The sequence below is a fragment of the Bombina bombina genome, chromosome 7 (genome assembly GCF_027579735.1).
Source record: "Bombina bombina isolate aBomBom1 chromosome 7, aBomBom1.pri, whole genome shotgun sequence".
In the NCBI taxonomy this organism is placed as follows: Eukaryota; Metazoa; Chordata; class Amphibia; order Anura; family Bombinatoridae; genus Bombina; species Bombina bombina.
Genome location: NC_069505.1, coordinates 347,083,262 through 347,105,464, shown reverse-complemented (window position 1 = coordinate 347,105,464; position 22,203 = coordinate 347,083,262). Strand labels below are relative to the sequence as shown.

Sequence of the window (22,203 nt, the reverse complement as noted above, 5' to 3'; positions counted from 1 at the left end):
ACCCAGTCATTCGACCGAAAACCAAACGAGAAAGGAGAAACTATAGGGTGCAGTGGTGACTGGAGTATAATTTAAAATTTAGACCTGCCATAAAAAACAGGGCGGGCCGTGGACTGACTACACTACAGGAGAAAGGAATTTATCAGGCAAGCATAAATTATGTTTTCTCCTGTTAAGTGTAGTCAGTCCACGGGTCATCCATTACTTATGGAATACCAATACCAAAGCTAAAGTACACGGATGACGGGAGGGACAGGCAGGATCTTTACACGGAAGGAACCACTGCCTGAAGAACCTTTCTCCCAAAAACAGCCTCAGAAGAAGCAAAAGTGTCAAATTTGGAAAATTTGGAAAAAGTATGAAGAGAAGACCAAGTTGCAGCCTTGCAAATCTGTTCAACAGAGGCCTCATTCTTAAAGGCCCACGTGGAAGCCACAGCTCTCGTAGAATGAGCTGTAATTCTGTCAGGAGGCTGCTGTCCAGCAGTCTCATAGGCTAAACGTATTATGCTACGAAGCCAAAAAGAGAGAGAGGTAGCAGATGCTTTTTGACCTCTCCTCTGTCCAGAATAAACGACAAACAGGGAAGAAGTTTGGCGAAAATCTTTAGTTGCCTGTAAATAAAATTTCAGGGCACGGACTACGTCTAGATTGTGCAGAAGACGTTCCTTCTTTGAAGAAGGGTTAGGGCACAATGATGGAACAACAATCTCTTGATTGATATTCTTGTTAGTGACTACCTTAGGTAGGAACCCAGGTTTAGTACGCAGAACTACCTTGTCTGAATGAAAAATCAGATAAGGAGAATCACAATGTAAGGCCGATAACTCAGAGACTCTACGAGCCGAGGAAATAGCCATTAAAAACAGAACTTTCTAAGATAACAGCTTGATATCAATGGAATGAAGGGGTTCAAACGGAACACCCTGTAAAACGTTAAGAACTAAGTTTAAGCTCCACGGTGGAGCAACAGTCTTAAACACAGGCTTAATCCTGGCCAAAGCCTGACAAAAAGCCTGAACGTCTAGAACTTCTGACAGACGTTTGTGTAAAAGGATGGACAGAGCTGAGATCTGTCCCTTTAAGGAACTTGCAGATAAACCCTTTTCTAAACCTTCTTGTAGAAAAGACAATATCCTAGGAATCCTAACCTTACTCCATGAGTAACTCTTGGATTCGCACCAGTGTAAATATTTACGCCATATCTTATGGTAAATTTTCCTGGTAACAGGTTTCCTAGCCTGTATTAAGGTATCAATTACTGACTCCGAAAATCCACGCTTTGATAAAATCAAGCGTTCAATTTCCATGCAGTCAGCTTCAGAGAAATTAGATTTTGATGTTTGAAAGGACCCTGAATTAGAAGGTCCTGTCTCAGAGGCAGCGACCAAGGTGGACAGGATGACATGTCCACTAGATCTGCATACCAGGTCCTGCGTGGCCACGCAGGCGCTATTAGAATCACCGATGCTTTCTCCTGTTTGATCCTGGCAATCAATCGAGGAAGCATTAGGAAGGGTGGAAACACATAAGCCATCTTGAAGGTCCAAGGTGCTGTCAGAGCATCTACCAGGACCGCTCCCGGGTCCCTGGATCTGGACCCGTAACAATGAAGCTTGGCGTTCTGGCGAGACGCCATGAGATCCATATCTGGTTTGCCCCAACGTCGAAGTATTTGGGCAAAGACCTCCGGATGAAGTTCCCACTCCCCCGGATGAAAAGTCTGGCGACTTAGGAAATCCGCCTCCCAGTTCTCCACGCCTGGGATGTGGATCGCTGACAGGTGGCAAGAGTGAGACTCTGCCCAGCGAATTATCTTTGAAACTTCCATCATCGCTAGGGAACTCCTTGTCCCTCCCTGATGGTTGATGTAAGCCACAGTCGTGATGTTGTCCGACTGAAACCTGATGAACCTCAGAGTTGCTAACTGAGGCCAAGTCAGCAGGGCATTGAGAACTGCTCTCAATTCCAGAATGTTTATTGGAAGGAGACTCTCCTCCTGAGTCCATGATCCCTGAGCCTTCAGGGAATTCCAGACAGCGCCCCAACCTAGTAGGCTGGCGTCTGTTGTTACAATTGTCCAGTCTGGCCTGCTGAAGGGCATCCCTCTGGACAAATGTGGCCGAGAAAGCCACCACAGAAGAGAATCTCTGGTCTCTTGATCCAGATTCAGCATAGGGGACAAATCTGAGTAATCCCCATTCCACTGACTTAGCATGCACAATTGCAGCGGTCTGAGATGCAGGCGTGCAAAAGGTACTATGTCCATTGCCGCTACCATTAAGCCACTGACGGGTGTGGAATGGAATGAAGGATCCGGCAAGCATTTAGAAGTTTTGTTAACCTGTCCTCTGTCAGGTAAATCTTCATTTCTACAGAATCTATGAGAGTCCCTAAGAAGGGAACTCTTGTGAGTGGCAATAGAGAACTCTTTTCTTCGTTCACTTTCCACCCATGTGACCTTAGAAATGCCAGTACTAACTCTGTATGAGACTTGGCAGTTTGGAAACTTGACGCTTGTATCAGAATGTCGTCTAGGTACGGAGCTACCGATATTCCTCGCGGTCTTAGTACCGCCAGAAGAGAACCCAGAACCTTTGTAAAGATTCTTGGAGCCGTAGCTAACCCGAAGGGAAGAGCTACAAACTGGTAATGCCTGTCTAGGAAGGCAAACCTTAGATACCGGTAATGATCCTTGTGAATCGGTATGTTAAGGTAGGCATCCTTTAAATCCACTGTGGTCATGTACTGACCCCTTTGGATCATGGGTAAGATTGTCCGAATAGTTTCCATTTTGAACGATGGAACTCTTAGGAATTTGTTTAGGATCTTTAAATCCAATATTGGTCTGAAGGTTCCTTCTTTCTTGGGAACCACAAACAGATTTGAGTAAAACCCTTGTCCGTGTTCCGACCGCGGAACCGGATGGATCACTCCCATTAGTAAAAGATCTTGTACACAGCGTAGAAACGCCTCTTTCTTTATCTGGTTTGTTGACAACCTTGAAAGATGAAATCTCCCTTGTGGAGGAGAAGCTTTGAAGTCCAGAAGATATCCCTGAGATATGATCTCCAACGCCCAGGGATCCTGGACATCTCTTGCCCAAGCCTGGGCGAAGAGAGAAAGTCTGCCCCCCACTAGATCCATTTCCGGATCGGGGGCCCTCACTTCATGCTGTCTTAGGGGCAGCAGCAGGTTTTCTGGCCTGCTTGCCCTTGTTCCAGGTCTGGTTAGGTCTCCAGCCTTGTCTGTAGCGAGCAACAGTTCCTTCCTGTTTTGGAGCAGAGGAAGTTGATGCTGCTCCTGCCTTGAAGTTACGAAAGGCACGAAAATTAGACTGTCTAGCCCTTAGTTTGGCTCTGTCGTGAGGCAGGGCATGGCCCTTACCTCCCGTAATGTCAGCGATAATTTCTTTCAAACCGGGCCCGAATAATGACTGCCCCTTGAAAGGTATGTTAAGCAATTTAGATTTAGAAGTCACATCAGCTGACCAGGATTTTAGCCACAGCGCTCTGCGCGCCTGAATGGCGAATCCGGAATTCTTAGCCGTAAGTTTAGTTAAGTGTACTACGGCATCAGAAATAAATGAATTAGCTAGCTTAAGGGCTTTAAGCTTGTGTGTAATCTCATCCAATGGAGCTGTGTCAAGGGTCTCTTCCAGAGACTCAAACCAAAATGCCGCCGCAGCCGTGACAGGCGCAATGCATGCAAGGGGTTGCAATATAAAACCTTGTTGAACAAACATTTTCTTAAGGTAACCCTCTAACTTTTTATCCATCCAAAAGGCAGAGCTATCCTCCACCGGGATAGTGGTACGCTTAGCTAAAGTAGAAACTGCTCCCTCCACCTTAGGGACCGTTTGCCATAAGTCCCGTGTGGTGGCGTCTATTGGAAACATTTTTCTGAATATAGGAGGGGGTGAGAAAGGCACACCGGGTCTATCCCACTCCTTAGTAACAATTTCAGTAAGTCTCTTAGGTATAGGAAAAACGTCAGTACAGCAAAATATTTATCCAACCTACATATTTTCTCTGGGATTGCAACCGTGTTACAATCATTCAGAGCCGCTAACACCTCCCCTAGTAATACACGGAGGTTTTCCAGCTTAAAATTTAAAATTTGAAATGTCTGAATCCAGCTTATTTGGATCAGATCCGTCACCCACAGAATGAAGCTCTCCGTCTTCATGTTCTGCAATTTGTGACGCAGTATCAGACATGGCCCTAGCATTATCAGCGCACTCTGTTCTCACCCCAGAGTGGTCTCGTTTACCCCTAAGTTCTGGCAATTTAGATAAAACTTCAGTCATAACATTAGCCATGTCTTGTAAAGTGATTTGTAATGGCCGCCCTGATGTACTTGGCGTTACAATATCACGCACCTCCTGAGCGGGAGATGCAGGTACTGACACGTGAGGCAAGTTAGTCGGCATAACTTCCCCCTCGTTCTCTGGTGAATTTTGCTTAACTTGTACAGATTGGCTTTTATTTAAAGTAGCATCAATGCAATTAGTACATAAATTTCTATTGGGCTCCACCTTGGCCTTTGAACATATTGCACAAAGAGATTCCTCTGTGTCAGACATGTTTAAACAAACTAGCAATTAGACTAGCAAGCTTGGAAAATACTTTTCAAATGAATTTACAAGCAATATAAAAAACGATACTGTGCCTTTAAGAAGCACACAAAAAAACTGTCACTTTGATATAACAATGAACCGGTTTAGTTATAGCAATCAATTTTTCATATGAAATGCATTAATTTAGCAAAGGATAGCACCCATCAGCAAATGGATTATTAACCCCTTAATACCAAAAAACGATTGACAAATCAAATAAATACGTTTTTATCACAGTCAAAGCACAGTCTCACAGGTCTGCTGTGAGTGATTACCTCCCTCAAACTAGTTTTGGAGACCCCTGAGCTCTGTAGAGACGTCCTGGATCATGCAGGGAGAATAAGGAAGACTGTGACTGAATTTTTAATGCGTAGTAAAAGCGCCAAAATAGGCCCCTCCCACTCATAATACAGCAGTGGGGAAGCCAGTAAACTGATTTTATTCAAAATAAACGACAGCCAAGTGGAAAATAATGCCCATACATTTTCACCAAGTACCTCAGAGAGAAAAACGATTAACCTGCCAGTAAACGTTTTAAATATATGAAATAATAATAAAAGCCTGTTGCTAGTCGCTATCACTGCAGAAAGGCTATAAGTTATATGTATACCGTATTTTCTTAGTGAAGTGCCATTCCCCAGAAATACTTTAGTGCCAACATACATACATAACAGCCTGATACCAGTTGCTTCTACTGCATTTAAGGCTGTACTTACATTATATTGGTATTAGCAGTATTTTCTCAGTCAATTCCATTCCTTAGAAAATAATATACTGCAACATACCTCGCTCCTCAGAATGGCCGAGAACAGCAAATGGATCTTAGTTACGTCCGCTAAGATCATACACAAACTCAGGTAGATTCTTCTTCTAATACTGCCTGAGAAGAAACAACACACTCCGGTGCTGTTTAAAACAACAAACTTTTGATTGAAGTAATAAAAAACTAAATTTAATAACCACACTCCTCGTACACATCCTATCTATTAGTTAGGTGCAAGAGAATGACTGGGTGTGACGTAGAGGGGAGGAGCTATATAGCAGCTCTGCTTGGGTGATCCTCTTGCACTTCCTGTTAGGGAGGAGTTAATATCCCATAAGTAATGGATGACCCGTGGACTGACTACACTTAACAGGAGAAAGCATGCTCTTTCTAAATCATGAAAGAAAAAAAAAAATGGGTTTCATGTCCCTTTAAATTAAATAACTTATATGGATAAAAAAAAAAAATGTATGCAATTTAGCTTCAGTCTTCCTTTGTCTAATTTGGCTTTTGTGAATATGGATAGATTTAGAGAGATATTTTATTTATTTATTTTTTTAAATGTATGCTCTTCATAAAACCTATTTTTATATTAATTCCAAGTTATAATGTTATAAATCCCTCAGCACAGAAAAAACAAACAATTCAACAAGCACAAACAATACTATTTACAAATGACTAATGGAAAAGGGGCAGCCAAGTTTAGTCACACCTAACCTTGCACGATTACAGTGACAGATCACCTTTACTCTAGCGAAACAGGTTATACCCGGTGAAAACTCAGCTCACCTCTGTCTTACTACACAAATGTCAATGTAACAGAGGGTTAGGAAATACACACTCGCGTGCATCCTGGATGCTGAAAATATCTTTATAAAACATATAATTACTAATTATGACCATATGCAAATTATTTTGATTAAACTATTAAAAAAAGGGTTGCTCCTCAAATTCTGCAAGAACGCAGGGTGTGCCTGACCTAACTAGGTGTCAAAGCAATCAGGCTAAATGGACAGGAAATCCCAAAGTTTTCTTCCGTGATTCGGATAGAACAAACAATTTTATTCAACTTTAAAAATTAACTTCTATTATCAAATTTACTCTGTTCTTGTGTAATCCTTTGCTGAAGGAACATAATTGCACTACAGTCAGCTAGATGAACACATCTAGTTATCCAATCAGAAGAGACAAAGGAGTGCAGGCTCCAATCAGCAGCTAGCTTCCCCTAGTGTAGGATATTTATTTATTATTCTTTTTCAACAAGGGTTACCAAAAGAACAAAGCACATTTAAAAATAAAAGTGAATTTAAAAAGAGTCTTAAAATGACATGCTCTATCTGAATCATGAAAATTTAAAGGGACAGTCTACACCAGAATTTTTATTGTTTTAAAAGATAGATAATCCCTTTATTACCCATTCCATAGTTTTGCATAACCAACACAGTTATATTTAATACACTTTTTACCTCTGTGATTTTCTTGTATCTAAGCCTCTGCAGTCTGCCCCCTTATTTCAGTTTTTTTGACAGACTTGCATTTTAGCCAATCAGTGCCAACTCCTAGGTAACTCCACGTGTGTGTGCACAGTGTTATCTATATGAAACACATGAACTACCACCCTCTAGTGGTGAAAAACTGTCAAAATGCATTCATATAAGAGGCGGCCTTTAAGGTCTAAGAAATTAGCATATGAACCTCCTAGGTTTAGCTTTCAACTAAGAATACTAAGAGAACAAAGCAAAACTTGTTATTAAAGTAAATTGGAAAGTTGTTTAAAATTACATGCCCTATCTGAATCATGTAGGTTTATTTTGAACTAGACTGTCCCTTTAAATTTTGACTTTCCTATCCACCCCTTAAAGGGACATTATACACTAGATTTTTCTTTGCATAATTTTTTTGTAGGTGATCCATTTATATAGCGCATCTGGGTGTGTTTTTGTAAAAATGTATAGTTTTACTTATTTTTAACCATTTGCAGTCCTTTGTCGGAACAAAGGGTTTTAGCGCATGCGCTCAAATGTCGGATATATTCCAACTGCCACTTTCGAACCCGCCGGCCGCACAAATTAAGCATTTAAAAAGGACCGGCAAGGGTTAAATAACATTGTGCTAATTTTCAGACTCCTAACTAATCCCCAAAGCTTTAGATGTATACAGACTTCAGACTGGTTCTGTTTGTATAATGGGTCTTTTCATATGCAGGGAGGGGGAGGTTCTGCTCTCTGCCCCTTTCAGTGGGTGCCCCAGGCTAATCTCATTAACAGTGTTAAATTGGGAGCTTTTAAGTAAGTTTTTAAAAGGTTTTATATCAATATCAGTATTAAATATTTTTTTAACTTTCATGATTCAGATAAAGCATGCAATTTTAAGCAACTTTCTAATTTACTCCTAATTAGCAATGTTTCTTCCTTCTATTTGTATCTTTATTTGAAAAGCAGGAATGTAAGCTTAAATGTAGCCACCACTTAGCAAGTGCTAGCCAAGGTTCTGAACCAAAAATGGGCTGGTGTTCTGTCGAAAACTCCAAGAGAACAAAAACTCCAAGATGACGTCACTTCCGGTGACCCTTCCATTTTCACTATCTGTTTTTGCCTCTGTTTGGGGGCGCACCACCGATCCTCTGGCATCCACCCCAAGTAAACCTTTTTCACCCCCCCTTGAGCCCCCCAGGCGGAAGCAAAATAGATAGTTAAGATGGGCAATTACAGACCCATCTGATTGGCCTGTGTCTTCATGAGGGACAGGATGCACAACCAGATGTATGGATTCACCGGAAGTGACGTAATCTTGGAGTTTTCGATATAACACCGGCTCCTTAGATTTACATTCCTACTTTTTCAAATAACAATACCAAGAGAACAAAGAAAAATTGATAATAGGAGTAAATTAGAAAGTTGCTTAAAATTGCCTTGTCACGGATACCAGGCTGCCAAGGTCACCTCCTCCCATATTGTGGAATTATTGTGTCCCCACCAGCTTCCATTGTATTGTACCCTGATTGCACATTGTCATGGGAAGAGCTGATCTCTGCAGCTTGGCCCCTTCACTCCTTGCCGGGCTTATGGAACTACTCGCCGGCTGGGCTTGCTAGCGGTCCCCGCTGAACTTTAACCTAGGTTGCTCCAGAGCTCTGCTCTTTTGGGGGTTTGTTAGAGCTTTGGTGGGCAGGGGTTGGGGTGAGTGCTGAGGGGGAGCTCGCTCGGGAACCGGAGGTTTTGGACACCCCAACCATAGGCTGTTCCTGAGTACCTTTGCCAGACTGTCAGTCTGGTCCCCAGAAACGGATTGTGTCGCTTTTTGGACTGTGGCATCTGGGGACCAGGAGCTTTCCGACACCCTGGAAGGGCCGCCGCTCCCCCCGAGTCACCCCGAAACCGTAACCTAGGTACTGTGGGGGTCTCTATGTAACTATGGCTCCTATGGAGGCGCCAGCCTGTCTGGAGGGGCGGGAATGGCGGATAAGATAAGAGTGTGTATAAAAGCTGTGTGATTTTCTTAATAAAGTCTGTTTGTGATTAACCTTAATACTGGTCTTGTCTGGTTATTAGGGTGGGCTCTTGCTAAAATCACTTTCTCCGCTCTATAACTACAAGTTCCAGGTACAGGAAGGACACTTTTGGCGGAGCTACCCAGTCAAGGTAGCCAGAGTCCGTCACATGCAAGCTCTATCTTAATCATGAAAGAAAAAAATTGGTTTAATATTACTTAAAGGATGGTCTGCCTGTAATAGCACGTGTCTTGCCCCAAGCAGAAAGACTGCACTATTAGACCCTTCCTTCCTCCTGCACTCTTGCTAAAATAGCGGGGTCTCACTATTAAAAAACACTCCCCAAAGAAAGGTTAAAGTACCATTAAAGTCAGCATTTCAACACCATATAAAAATGTTTCATTATAGCAATATACATTTATTTTACATCCTTTTGCTGTACAAATACATCTAAAAATATTACTTGTTCTACTTTCTCCCACAGAGGATTGGGTTAATACTTTGTGCTAATTTAGCTGCGAGGTTTTGTTTACCCCCTCCTACCTCAAATACTCTGTACCCATTTGTTATTAAAGGTGGATTATCAGTTTTACATCAACAATAGTGATAGGAAAAGTATTATTTGCAATAGCAGTGATCATACAAGGTAGTTTAGGTGTTAATATTGCTTTGTGTATAGATAGATGATAGGTAAATAGGAATATAGAGTATGTCTGTATTTAAATACCAGTTACATTTTTTTTGTAACTAAATTAGTGCTAAACCACTAGAAGAGGGCAGGCTACCCCAGCACATTTGCAAACAGAGTTCATGCTATATCTGCGTATTAATCCCTTGAAGGCCGCCTACTATCTGAATGTATTTGACAGTTTTCACAGCTAGAGGGGTTAGTTCATGTGTGCCATATAGATAACATTGTGCTCATGGAGTTATTTATGAGAGGGCATCGATTGGCTAAAATGTAAGTCTGTCAAAAGAACTGAAATAAGGGGGCAGTCTGCAGAGGCTTAGATTAAAAAAAAAAAAAAAAACCCATCCATTTTAATCGGCCTGCACACAAACATGGTGACTGCCTAACCAGTCGTCCAAAACTCAAACCGATCCTCTAAAAGAAAGACATTTTCAGTATACAACACCAACTAAATATAAACTTAAAGGGCTTTAAAAATAAAAAAAGGACATGCTCTAATTCATTATCAACTCTGCACTACGAGGTGTTTAACCCCTGAAAAGGGGTTAAACACACAGTAAAAGTACCGCTCGCGACCCACAAAGCACTGCTGATGCCGAACAGAACACATCGCTGAGCATAGATTAACAAATGTAACCCTTTTTGAAGTTCGGTTAAAAGGGACATGAAACCCCAAAATGTTCTTTTTTTCATGATTCAGATAAGACATTCAATTTTGACGAACTTTCCAATTTCTATTATCAAATTTGTTTAATTCTCATGGTATCAATTGATCAACGAGCAGCAATACATTACTGGGAGCTAGCTGAACAAATCAGGTGAGCCAATAACAAGAGGCATTTATGTACAACCACCAATCAGCAGCTAGCTCCCAGTAGTGCATTGCCGCCCCTAGGTCTACCTAGGTATGATTTTTAACAAAAGGATACCAATAGAACAAAGCACATTAGGTAATAGTAAATTAGAAAGTTGTTTAAAACTACATGTTTTGTCTGAATTATGAAAGAAAATGTTGGGTTTTATGTTATAATTCTCACCAACATAAAGTTCTGATGACAGTGCTCTATTATACATTACTTCTTGCAGTGGTCAACAAACCAGTTCAAAATTTAGGAGGCAGTAAGAATATTTTGGAGCCAGACAGTGGTATTTGTATATCGATACATAGAAAAACCACACAAAAAGGTTAGGAGCCAGGGGTAAAATTTTAGGAGCCAGTGGCTCCCTGGCTTCTGGGTTTGTCGAGCTCCGTCTCATTGCGTTATGAGATCAGGAGCGCGATTGCTCTGTACTTATGCGGTATGTTTACTTTTCACGATCGCTAAAAATCCAGTACATTGTTTACTGTAAAAGCCTTAGTCCTCAAGACTAAGTGTAGCTCTTTGGATATTTATGAAAATATGGAGCCTGGATATCAGGTATAATATGACCATTAGTAAAGATACTTCATTCACTTTTAAAGGGACAGTCTACACCAGAATTTTTATTGTTTTAAAAAGATAGATAATCCCTTTATTACCCATTTCCCAGTTTTGCATAACCAACACAGTTATAATAATATACTTTTAACCTCTGTGATTATCTTGTATCTAAGCCTCTGCAAACTGCCCCTTTTTTCAGTTCTTTTGACAGACTTGCAGTCTAGCCAATCAGTGCCTGCTCCCAGATAACTTCACGTGCACGAGGACAGTGTTATCTATATGAAATACGTGAACTAACACCCTCTAGTGGTGAAAAACTGTTAAAATGCAATCTGAAAGAGGTGGGCTTCAAGGTCTAAGAAATTAGCATATGAACCTCCTAGGTTAAGCTTTCAACTAAGAATACCAAGAGAACAAAGCAAAATTGGTGATAAAAGTAAATTGGAAAATTGTTTAAAATTACATGCTCTATCTGAATCATGAAAGTTTATTTTGGCCTAGACTGTCCCTTTAAATGACAAAACAAAAACGGATTTGTATCAACAAGAATATGTTTGACCCACTAACTCAAGTCACCAACTTTATATTACGTTTGTTTCCATCTGGGTCAATAAAGGGAGAAGGACAGTGAGAGTGAAGCAATCTCTTTAGTCCGCCAGGCATACCTACCACCTAGCATACCCCCCTCCCCCAACTGTATAGATTACGTCTGTCCTCACATTAGCAACAGATAAGATAAGGAACAGCGAGATCTCAATGCCATCCTAACTCACAACACACACGCCAGTTATGACTCAATGCTGGAGTATTCAGGGTCAGAGGATTCAAGACAACGAGGTCATACAAAATAAACTCCACAAGAAAAAAAAAAAAAAAAAAATCCAAATAAAATTATAATATCAGAGACTCTGTTTCACACACGTAAATTAAAAACAGTAGATTACAATGGATCAATTTTAAAAAAAGGTAGCTAGTGTGTTAAAACAGGAAGTTTTCATATGAAATTACCCAAAAAGCAAATATTTAAAGCTGTTCCGCAATACATTGTTTAAAAGGGACAGTCTAGTTTAAAAATAAAATAAATAGATAGATAATCCCTTTATTATATACTTTTTACACATATGCGATTACCTTGTATCTAAGCCTCTGCAGACTGTCCCCTTATTTCAGTTCTTTTGACAGACTTGCATTTTAGGCAATCAGTCCTGCCTCATAAATAACTCCATGGTAGTGAGCACAATGTTTATCTATATGACACACATGAACTAGCACTGTCTAGCGGTGAACTGTCTTCAAGGGCTTAGAAATTTGCATACGAGCCTACCTAGGTTTAGCTTTAAACAAAGAATACCAAAAGAACAAAGCAAATTTAATGAAAAAAAAGTAAATTGGAAAGTGGTTTTAAAATGACATGCTCTATCTGAATCATTATCCCTTTAAGGTTTATAATATTTAGACTGCAAAGTAATTTTAACATAATTAAGCAATTTATTGCTTCAGATAAATTCCACTAGAACATTCGCTGAAGAGAACTGTGCCAGAAGCAATGATTTTCAGAGAAAAGTTTATGAGAGTACAAGGTCCAAAGGCCAGAGAAAAAGTACAGAACATGAGCTCTTTAAAACTCATGACCAGAAAAAAAAAAAAAAAAAAAGCAATTTAGTCTCTTTGTACTGTCTGTCTTGTCTGCCAAATAAAAACACGCAAGAAAGTTCAGGTTATCGTAAACAGTTTAAAAGGGACATGAAACCTAAATTTTTTTTTCAAGATTTAGAAAGAGAGTACAATTTTAAACAACTTTCAAATTTACTTCTATTATCTAATTTGCTTAATTCTCTTGATATACTTTGCTGAAAAGCATATCTAGATAGGCTCAGTGGCTGCTGATTGGTTGCTGCACATAGATGCCTAGTGTGATTGGCTCACACATGTGAATTTCTATTTCTTCAGCAAACGATATCTAAGGAACGAAGCAAATTAGATAATAGAAGTAAATTGGAATGTTGTTTAAAATTGTATTCTCTACTTGAATCATGAGAGAATTTTTTTGGGTTTAGTGTCCCTTTAATGAAAAAGTAAAAGAAATAATGTTTGGCAGCATATATTTACGCATCACTGACCTTAGCTAACAACTGTTTAAACCCTGCAAACGTGTTAAAGTGACAGGAAAACCCAATTTCGAGCTAACAATTTTAAACAAATTTCCAATTTACTTCTATTATCCAATTTGCTTCATAATTTAGGTATCCTTTTTTTGAAAAGCATAGCTATAGCTATTTGCTGATTGGTGGCTGCATATTTTATACTAGTCTTAAAGCCCGTTCACACGGGCCATTTTTTGCAGTACAGCGGTCCCACCCCTTGCTCGCTCTCTTTCTCCCCAATCTCTTTAGCGCTCTCTTTCTCCCCAATCTCTTTAGCGCTCTCTTTCTCCCCAATCTCTTTATCCCCCTCTTCTGCTCTCACTATCCACTTCTTTTTAGAGCCACACACTTGGCACCTGACCCCGCCCGCGTCATGCTCGGCCCCACCCGACCCCGCCCATGTCACACCCGACCCCGCCCAGCCCGCGTCACGCCCTGGCCCCGTCCACGTCACGCCCGGGCCCCGCCCACACCACCACATGCGACGCCGGGGGAAGACAGAAGGCCAGGTGTGTTTGTCCTTGTGCGCAGTCTCTACTGCGCATGACAGCTTCGGACAAACACACTTGGCCTTTTATAATATAGGATTCTCAGTGCACCAGCATTTTAAATACTGCAGCTGCTCAGAGCAGCAGTGGGGCTTGTAATCATGTCAGCAATTATTCAAATTGAGTCATTACCAGATGGTACAAGCAACTTAGGTTCTCTGAGCAAGTGCTGTGTTTAAAATGCTGGTGCACAGTGCATGCTTAAAGGGACAGTCTACACCCCAGAAGCAGAACTTTTCTTCACTTTCTGCAGACATTTTTTTTTTATTTTCTGCAGGTCATTTTTCATTTTTATAATCTAGTGCTGCAGTTGAAATTGCATTGCAAATTAGCTGCAGACCAAAAAAAAAAAAAGTCACATGAAAAAATATGTTTCCTTTTCTCTTGGTCTAACATCACAAGGTAAAAATGTAGTAATAAAAATGGTATGTTGTTTTCAAGAAAATCTTACATTCACAGCTTTGCAGACCAGTAATGGCTGGGGTTTAAATGAACACTGAACCCAAATTTTTTATTTCACGATTTAGACAGAGCATGCAATTTTAAGCAACTTTCTAATTTACTCCTATTATCAATTTTTCTTCATTCTCTTGCTATCTTTATTTGAAAAGCAATAAATGTAAGTTTAGAAGCCTGCCCATTTTTTATTCACCATCTGGGTTGTCCTTGCTGATTGGACAGCACCAATAAACGAGTGCTGTCCATTGTTCTGAACCAAAAAGTGTCTGGCTCCTTAGTTTAGATGCCTTCTTTTTCAAATAAAGATAGCAAGAGAACGAAGAAAAATTGATCATAGGAGTAAATTAGAAAGTTGTCTAAAAGTGCATGCTCTATCTGAATCATGAAAGAAAAAAATTGGGTAGTATCCCTTTAAAAAACAAAAACAAACAAACAAACCCTGAGACAGTCAATAAATGCACTGCTGCTTTGCAGCGCTACTGACTGTTCTCTTAAACAGCACTTTTCTCTGGATGCGCTGTGTTAAGGAAAACTTACACAGCAATGACGAATACGGCATCTTCCAATCACGGCTCCCCCCCCCCCCCAGGGGAATCATTGCATGAGGCAACACCGTGATTGGAGGATGCCGTATTCGTCATTGCTGATTCTGTAGAGTTTGCTTGTACAAACTGTATTTTTATACATTAGTATTTAAAATATAAATAGCAATTTTGAATATAAATATAAATGTAATTTGCTATACTTGATAGATTTGAATATCTCTTATGAAACTTGTAAACCTTGATATTTATGTATATTTTGGTTAGTTTGAAATAGACGATACTTAAAGGGACACTGAACACAATTTTTTTCTTTCATGATTCAGATAGAGCATGCAATTTTAAGCAACTTTCTAATTTACTCCTATTATCAATTTTTCTTCGTTCTCTTGCTATCTTTATGTAAAAAAAAAAAAAAAAAAAAGGCATCTAAGCTAAGAAGTCAGCCAATTTTTGGTTCAGTATCCTGGACAGCACTTGTTTATTGGTGGGTGAATTTATCCACCAATCAACAAGAGCAACCCAGGTTGTTCACCAAAAATGGGCCGGCATCTAAACTTACATTCTTGCTTTTCAAATAAAGATACCAAGAGAATGAAGAAAATTTGATAATAGGAGTAAATTATAAAGTTGCTTAAAATTGCATGCTCTATCTGAATCACAAAATAACAAATTGGGTTCAGTGTCCCTTTAATACCCACGCTCTATATTATGGTGTTTATACAATTGTATGTGTAGTATTATATACACACAGATCATATTACACCAGATCTGCTATACTGAAGTGACAGTTTTTTAACACCTCGCAATTCAAACCGCTAACTTTTAACCCCTTAATGGCCACAGCACTTTTCCATTTTCTGTCCGTTTGGGACCAAGGCTATTTTTACATTTTTGCGGTGTTTGTGTTTAGCTGTAATTTTCCTCTTACTCATTTACTGTACCCACACATATTATATACCGTTTTTCTCGCCATTAAATGGACTTTCTAAAGATACCATTATTTTCATCATATCTTATAATTTACTATAAAACAAATTATAAAATATGAGGAAAAATTGAAAAAAAACCCACTTTTTCTAACTATGACCCCCAAAATCTGTTACACATCTACAACCACCAAAAAACACCCATGCTAAATAGTTTCTAAATTTTGTCCTGAGTTTAGAAATACCCAATATTTACAGGTTCTATGCTTTTTTTGCAAGTTATAGGGCCATAAATACAAGCAGCACTTTGCTATTTCCAAACCATTTATTTTTCAAAATTAGCGCTAGTTACATTGGAACACTGATATCTTTCAGGAATCTCTGAATATCCCTTGACATGTATATATTTTTTTTTTAGTAGACATCCCAAAGTATTGATCTAGGCCCATTTTGGTATATTTCATGCCACCATTTCACCGCCAAATGCGATCAAATAAAAAAAATCGTTCACTTTTTCACAAATTTTTTCACAAACTTTAGGTTTCTCACTGAAATTATTTACAAACAGCTTGTGCAATTATGGCACAAATGGTTGTAAATTCTTCTCTGGGATCCCCTTTGTTCAGAAATAGCAGACATATATGGCTTTGGTGTTGCTTTTTAGTAATTAGAAGGCTGCTAAATGCCACTGCGCACAATACGTGTATTATGCCCAGCAGTGAAGGGGTTAATTAGGGAGCATGTAGGGAGCTTTTTGGGGTAATTTTAGCTTTAGTGTAGGGTAGTAGACAACCCCAATTATTGATCTAGGCCCATTTTGGTATATTTCATGCCACAATTTCACCGCCAAATGCGATCAAATTTAAAAAAACGTAAAATCTTTCACAATTTTAGGTTTCTCACTGAAATCATTTACAAACAGCTTGTGCAATTATGGCACAAATGGTTGTAAATGCTTCTCTGGGATCCCTTTTGTTCAGAAATAGCAGACATATATGGCTTTGGCGTTGCTTTTTGGTATTTTGAAGGCCGCTAAATGCTGCTGCGCATCACATGTGTATTATGGCTAGCAATGAAGGGGTTAATTAGGTAGCTTGTAGGGACCTTGCAGGGTTAATATCACATTTAGTGTAGAGCTCAGCCTCCCACCTGAAACATCAGACCCCCTGATCCCTCCAAAACAGCTCTCTTCCCTCCCCCACCCCACAATTGTCCCCGCCATCTTAAGTACTGGCAGAAAGTCTGCCAGTACTAAAATAAAAGCTATATTTGTTTTTTTGTGTGTGTTTTTTTTTAAAGCATATTTACATATTCTGCTGTGTACTATCCCCCCTTAGCCCCCAACCTCACTGATCCCCCCCAAACAGCTCTATAACCTTCCCACTCTAACTTAATGGGCGCCATCTTGGGTACTGGCAGCTGTCTGCCAGCACCCAGTTTAGAAGAAAAAATGTTTTTGTTTTACATTTTTTAATCTTTTCTGTAGTGTAGTTTCCCCCCACACAAAACCAACCCCCCACCCCTCCACGATCTCTTTTTGTGTGTTTTTTTGTGTGTGTTTAGGCCACTTTTAACTTTTTAATCATTTTCCGTAGTGTAGCGGTTCCCACCCGCTCCCGCACGTACACGCGCCCGCCCACCACCCGCCACGCGCGCGCGTTCGTGAGCGCCCCCCGACGGTTCCGCCCCCCTTGAAGTCACACGGCACACCGATGGCCGCCCACCCGCCTCCCAAGTCGGCTCCCACCCACCAACGATACCGGCCATCGATGTCCGGTGCAGAGAGGGCCACAGAGTGGCTCTCTCTGCATCGGATGGCCATGTAAGGTTATTGCAGGATGCCTCCATATCGAGGCATCACTGCAATAACCGGAAAGCAGCTGGAAGCGAGCAGGATCGCTTCCAGCTGCTTTCCACACCAAGGACGTGCAGGGTACGTCCTCAGGCGTTAACTGCCTTTTTTTTGAGGACGTACCCTGCACGTCCTCGGTCATTAAGGGGTTAAAAAAAAATAAAAAATATATAAACCATTTGTAATCTATTTGAAATAATAACTAAGCTCCATTTTGAGATGGAACTCCTTCCATCCGGCACTTCCTTGTAATCTCTGAAGCGCGCACCCATGGAGCCCTTACTATGCGCATGCGTTCAAAACAGATGTACTCAATCTGCGCATGCGTTTTGAGCTGGTGACGCGTATACTCGGTCACTGTACACAGGGAGTCTAGGTTCTATCTATAGAGCATGCGCGTCTCGTGGACGCGCATCGCTTCCAAAAAAGGAGATTCTCATCTAACGAATGCGCAGAAAAAGCGCATGACGTAAAAAAAAAAAAAAAAAAAAAAAAGGGGGGGGGGGTTGAACGCCCCGGGGGGAAAGACGATTGGAAATAGTTGAGGGACTAAATGGCAGGTGCAGGAAGAGCAATCGAAAAAACAATATTATAAAAAAGGTATTTATCAACTTTCAAATATAAGATCTGCAAAAACAATGAATGAAAGTCCCCCTAAATAGTATCGATTTAACATATGGCGTAAACGGGTATGGTTGATTTGACATTCACTTTAAACGCTATAAAAAGGACTGATTGTTGTCTAAGCTACTATAGACAGCCTCTTATCACATGCTTTTTTTTTTATTAGCTTTTCACAACAAGACACTGCTAATTCATGTTTGCCATACAGATAACATTGTGCTCTCTCCCATGAAGTTGTGCAGGGCACAGCACTAATGGGCTAAAATGCAAGTCAATAAATAAATAGCCATGTGATAAGGTAACTGCCAGAAGTGGCTTAGATACAAGGTAATCAGAGGTAAAAATTATATTTATTTAACCATGTTGTTTATGCAAAACTGGGGAATGGGAAATAAAGGGATTATCTATCTTTTTAAACAACATACATTTGAGGTAGGCTGTCCCTTTAAATACACTTTTAAAACAGCTATAACTTTTATTATAAGCATTTTTGCAATACATGTATATTGCAACAATGCTTCTATTCAAAACAAAAATGCATCCATGAGGATTTCAATTTTAGCTGAAATATTCATATAATCTGGATGACCGCCGCATGAAGTTTAAAGAATATTTATTGGCATTGCACTGTAATGGATTTTTCAGCTGCATTTTGTTCTCCATACACCATACTGTCTGTATATATTTCAACAGAGCATTTAGTAAATCGAGTTATGTTATAGACAGAATGTTTGTTTGGATTTTTTTTGTACTAAGGTTAAAAAAAAAAAAAGAAGAAATATTTAAAATCAATATATTGTTTGTACAGTTGAACCCAAAAAAATATTTTGTGATTCAGATAGAGCATGCAATTTTAAGCAACTTTCTAATTTACTCCTATTATCAATTTCTCTTTGTTCTCTTGCTATCTTAATTTGAAAAGAAGGCATCTAAGCTTTTTTATTAGTTCAGAAGTCTGGACAGCACTTTTTTATTGGTGGATGAATTTATTCACCAATCAGCAAGGACAACCCAGGTTGTTCACCAAAAATGGGCCGGCATCTAAACTAACATTCTTGTATTTCAAATAGATACCAAGAGAATGAAGAAAATGTGATAAGAGGAGTAAATTAGAAAGTTGCTTAAAATTTCATGCTCTATCTGAATCACGAAAGAAAAAATTTGGGTTCAGTGTCCCTTTAAAGGTGATCATGAAATTCCAGAAAATTATATTTTAACCCATTAACGACAGCCGACATACTTTGTATGTCGGCTGTCGTTTTTAATCTAAGGGGTTAAATAGCACAGGTATCCCTGATAGCGGCGTGACCCCACTATAGCCAAATACTTAATGGAGTGAGGCAAGCAGTCATAGTGTGCTATTGTTGGGATAAAAAAAAAAACAAAAAAAAAACAACACATTAAAAAGGGACATAAAACCCCCCAAAAATATGTTGTAATTCAGATAGAGAACAGCATTAAAAAAATAAAAAAAAGTTCTGATTTACTTCTATTAACCCCTTGAGTGCTAATGACGGCTCAGAGCCGTCATTAGCACTCAACTACCTTTTATGCAATCTGGGGGCCCCCACCAGCTCCTACCCCGGCGATCGGGCCTGCATAATGACAGGCATTGCCGGGGCTTCCCGTTACGTGCAGTGACGTCACGCGCAATGACGTGATGACGTCACCGCGCAACTTTATTTAAAATTGTCAATACAAAGTATAGGGAAAGGGGGCATGCTGCTTAGAAACCTCTATCTCAGCGATCTAACCAGCTACAGACCCCCAAGACCCACCATTAGTGCTCTTGCAAATGGATAACATTCTAGCAAAACTGCTGTCAAATAGTGCTCCAGAAATGGGCTGGCTCCTAAGTATTGCGTCCCTGCTTTTCAACAAAAGATAAGAGAACGAAGATAAATTACTAGAAGTAAATTAGAAAGTTGTTTAAAACTACATGCTGTATCTGAATCATGAAAGCAAAAAAAAAATAATTTTGTTATGTTTCTTTAACCCTTTCATGACCGGGTTAAAAAGTCTACATCGGAACAGCGTTCCGATGTAGACAAATTGAAATCACGTGCAAACGATCGCAAGATTTCAATTATGGGATCGGGTCTGGGGGGCATCCCTAAGACGCTAGGAACGCCCTCCAGACCGCGATCAAATCCTGCAAGCGCAGTAGGCTTCAGGACAGCCGTTGGCTATGACGTTGTATTCCGTCATAACGGATTTAAAGCCCAGTGCCGTTGTGACGGAATACAACGGCATAACGGCGGCAAAAGGTTAATGACATACACCAAACAGGGCACACAACAACAACAACAACAACAACAACAACATGTCATAACGTGAACAAAAAAATTCAACTAAATTTAACTGTCCTTAATAAATACATTTTATGCAGCTGGATATAAAACTTAAAAACTACTTGAAACACCCCAAACATTTTTTTAACAAATTGTAAGTATTGTATATTAATAGTAATGGTTATAATTAATGATAAAAATAATAGATATTTGACAAAAGACACAAATACTGATGGATAAAACACCTTGGATGAGAAATTCCAATGACTGCGGTTAAAAAAATAGAATTCAGATAACTTTGATTAGGGAGAATGTATATGCAAGTGTCTGATTATCAGAAAATCTGCATATCTAATCATAGCTTCTCTCTCAAGGTGTTTCAAAGTCTAAAGAAGTCAACAGTCATATTTAGGGGTAATTACAATTTACATAAGTTAGTGATACATAAGAAGTCTGCTTACTGTTAGTGCCTGAAGAACTCTCCTTTGCGTCCTGCTGGTGTACGGCAGAGGTGCTCAGCTGAACACTTGACAAAGGCTTGGTCCCCATCATCATAGGACAGTTCTGAGCATAGGTGATCAGTGACTTGCCCGCTTTCTGCAAGAAGGTCTGGGATACCCGAGAAAGAAATGGACAACGGCGCACAATAGTCTCCATTCTGGTCTTAAAGACTGCAATGTACAAAAATAATATTAGACAGTGCAATATAAATAGTTTACAAAAATGCAGAAACTGATTAAAAGATTTAAAAAAAAAAAAAAAAAAAAGGGGATTAAAAAAAAATTAATATTAAAAAATATTAATATAGCTTTACAAAAGTTACCAGATCACTCACTATTGAAAGTAAACTTAAATTAAAAAATACTTTAATAATTTGTAGACTGGTGTATATATATATATATATATATATATATATGTATATATGTGTATGTGTGTATATATATGTATATATATGTGTATGTGTGTATATATATATATATATATATATATATATAGTCCTATACATTGCTTTTATAAATGATTGGTAAATTACAGTGACACTGTTAGTATAATATATATAATTGCTTTTGTAATTAAATTACTTGGCCAAAACAAACTCCCCCACTCACTTCTCCTTGAGCTGCTGTATATGAATCAAAAGGTGAAAAATGTACTCGGTCCCAGCTGTGCTCTGCCAATGTCACCTGTAGCTCGACGGCAGCTAATATTGAGAAGGCTTCCGGGTGAAGCCAGCCCAAGTCCTTGCGATGTGACCGCTTTCTCTTCCCATTGGCCAAACCCCTCATTCAACGCCCTCAAATTCCCTAAGGAGTTTTCACCCCCTCCCTTTGCGTAGGAGCAAGGGATGTGACGTCAGGACGTTCGGATACACCCACCGTGCGTCATACCTGTGCTGTAGGCAGAAGAGACAGGGACCCCACACAGTGCTGAATTCCTTTTACATAATATGCAATGGCCGATTGGTTATGTACTGTGTGGTGTGTCAGTAAAATGGCAGATAGTTTTATACAGGGTACAGTTTACTCACCAATTGGCTCTATTACATTGTATGGTTGAAATTTAGATGGCCTGTTATGGACCTAAAAAATAGGTAATACTGTACGAGATAAATATTTAATTAAGGCTGGTACCTGATTGCCAAAAAAGTTGTCAGCCCTCGTATGTAACCTAAAAACCGTAGTGTTTTACAAATGGTGTTACATTTAGTATGTTAATAAAAGTAATAGGAAAGTCAAAATTAAACTTAAAGGGATAGGAAAGTCAAAATTAAACTTAAAGGAACACAACCCAAATTTTGTCTTTCGTGATTCAGATAGAGCATGCAATTTTAA

At 39.5% G+C, this 22,203-nt stretch overlaps 1 protein-coding gene across 1 annotated transcript in view; it reads right to left on the bottom strand.

The window, feature by feature from the left end:
* Positions 1-21,636, bottom strand: part of ALAS1 (5'-aminolevulinate synthase 1) — an 82,960-nt gene extending 61,324 nt beyond the window's left edge. Inside the window, exons 1-2 of the mRNA XM_053721019.1 lie at positions 21,481-21,636; positions 20,833-21,042 (exon numbers count right to left, since the gene is read on the bottom strand). Coding sequence (XP_053576994.1) covers positions 20,833-21,028 — 196 coding nt within the window. The 5' untranslated portion in view covers positions 21,029-21,042; positions 21,481-21,636. The remainder of the gene's footprint in view (positions 1-20,832; positions 21,043-21,480) is intronic.
* Between the last annotated feature and the right edge of the window lie 567 nt (positions 21,637-22,203).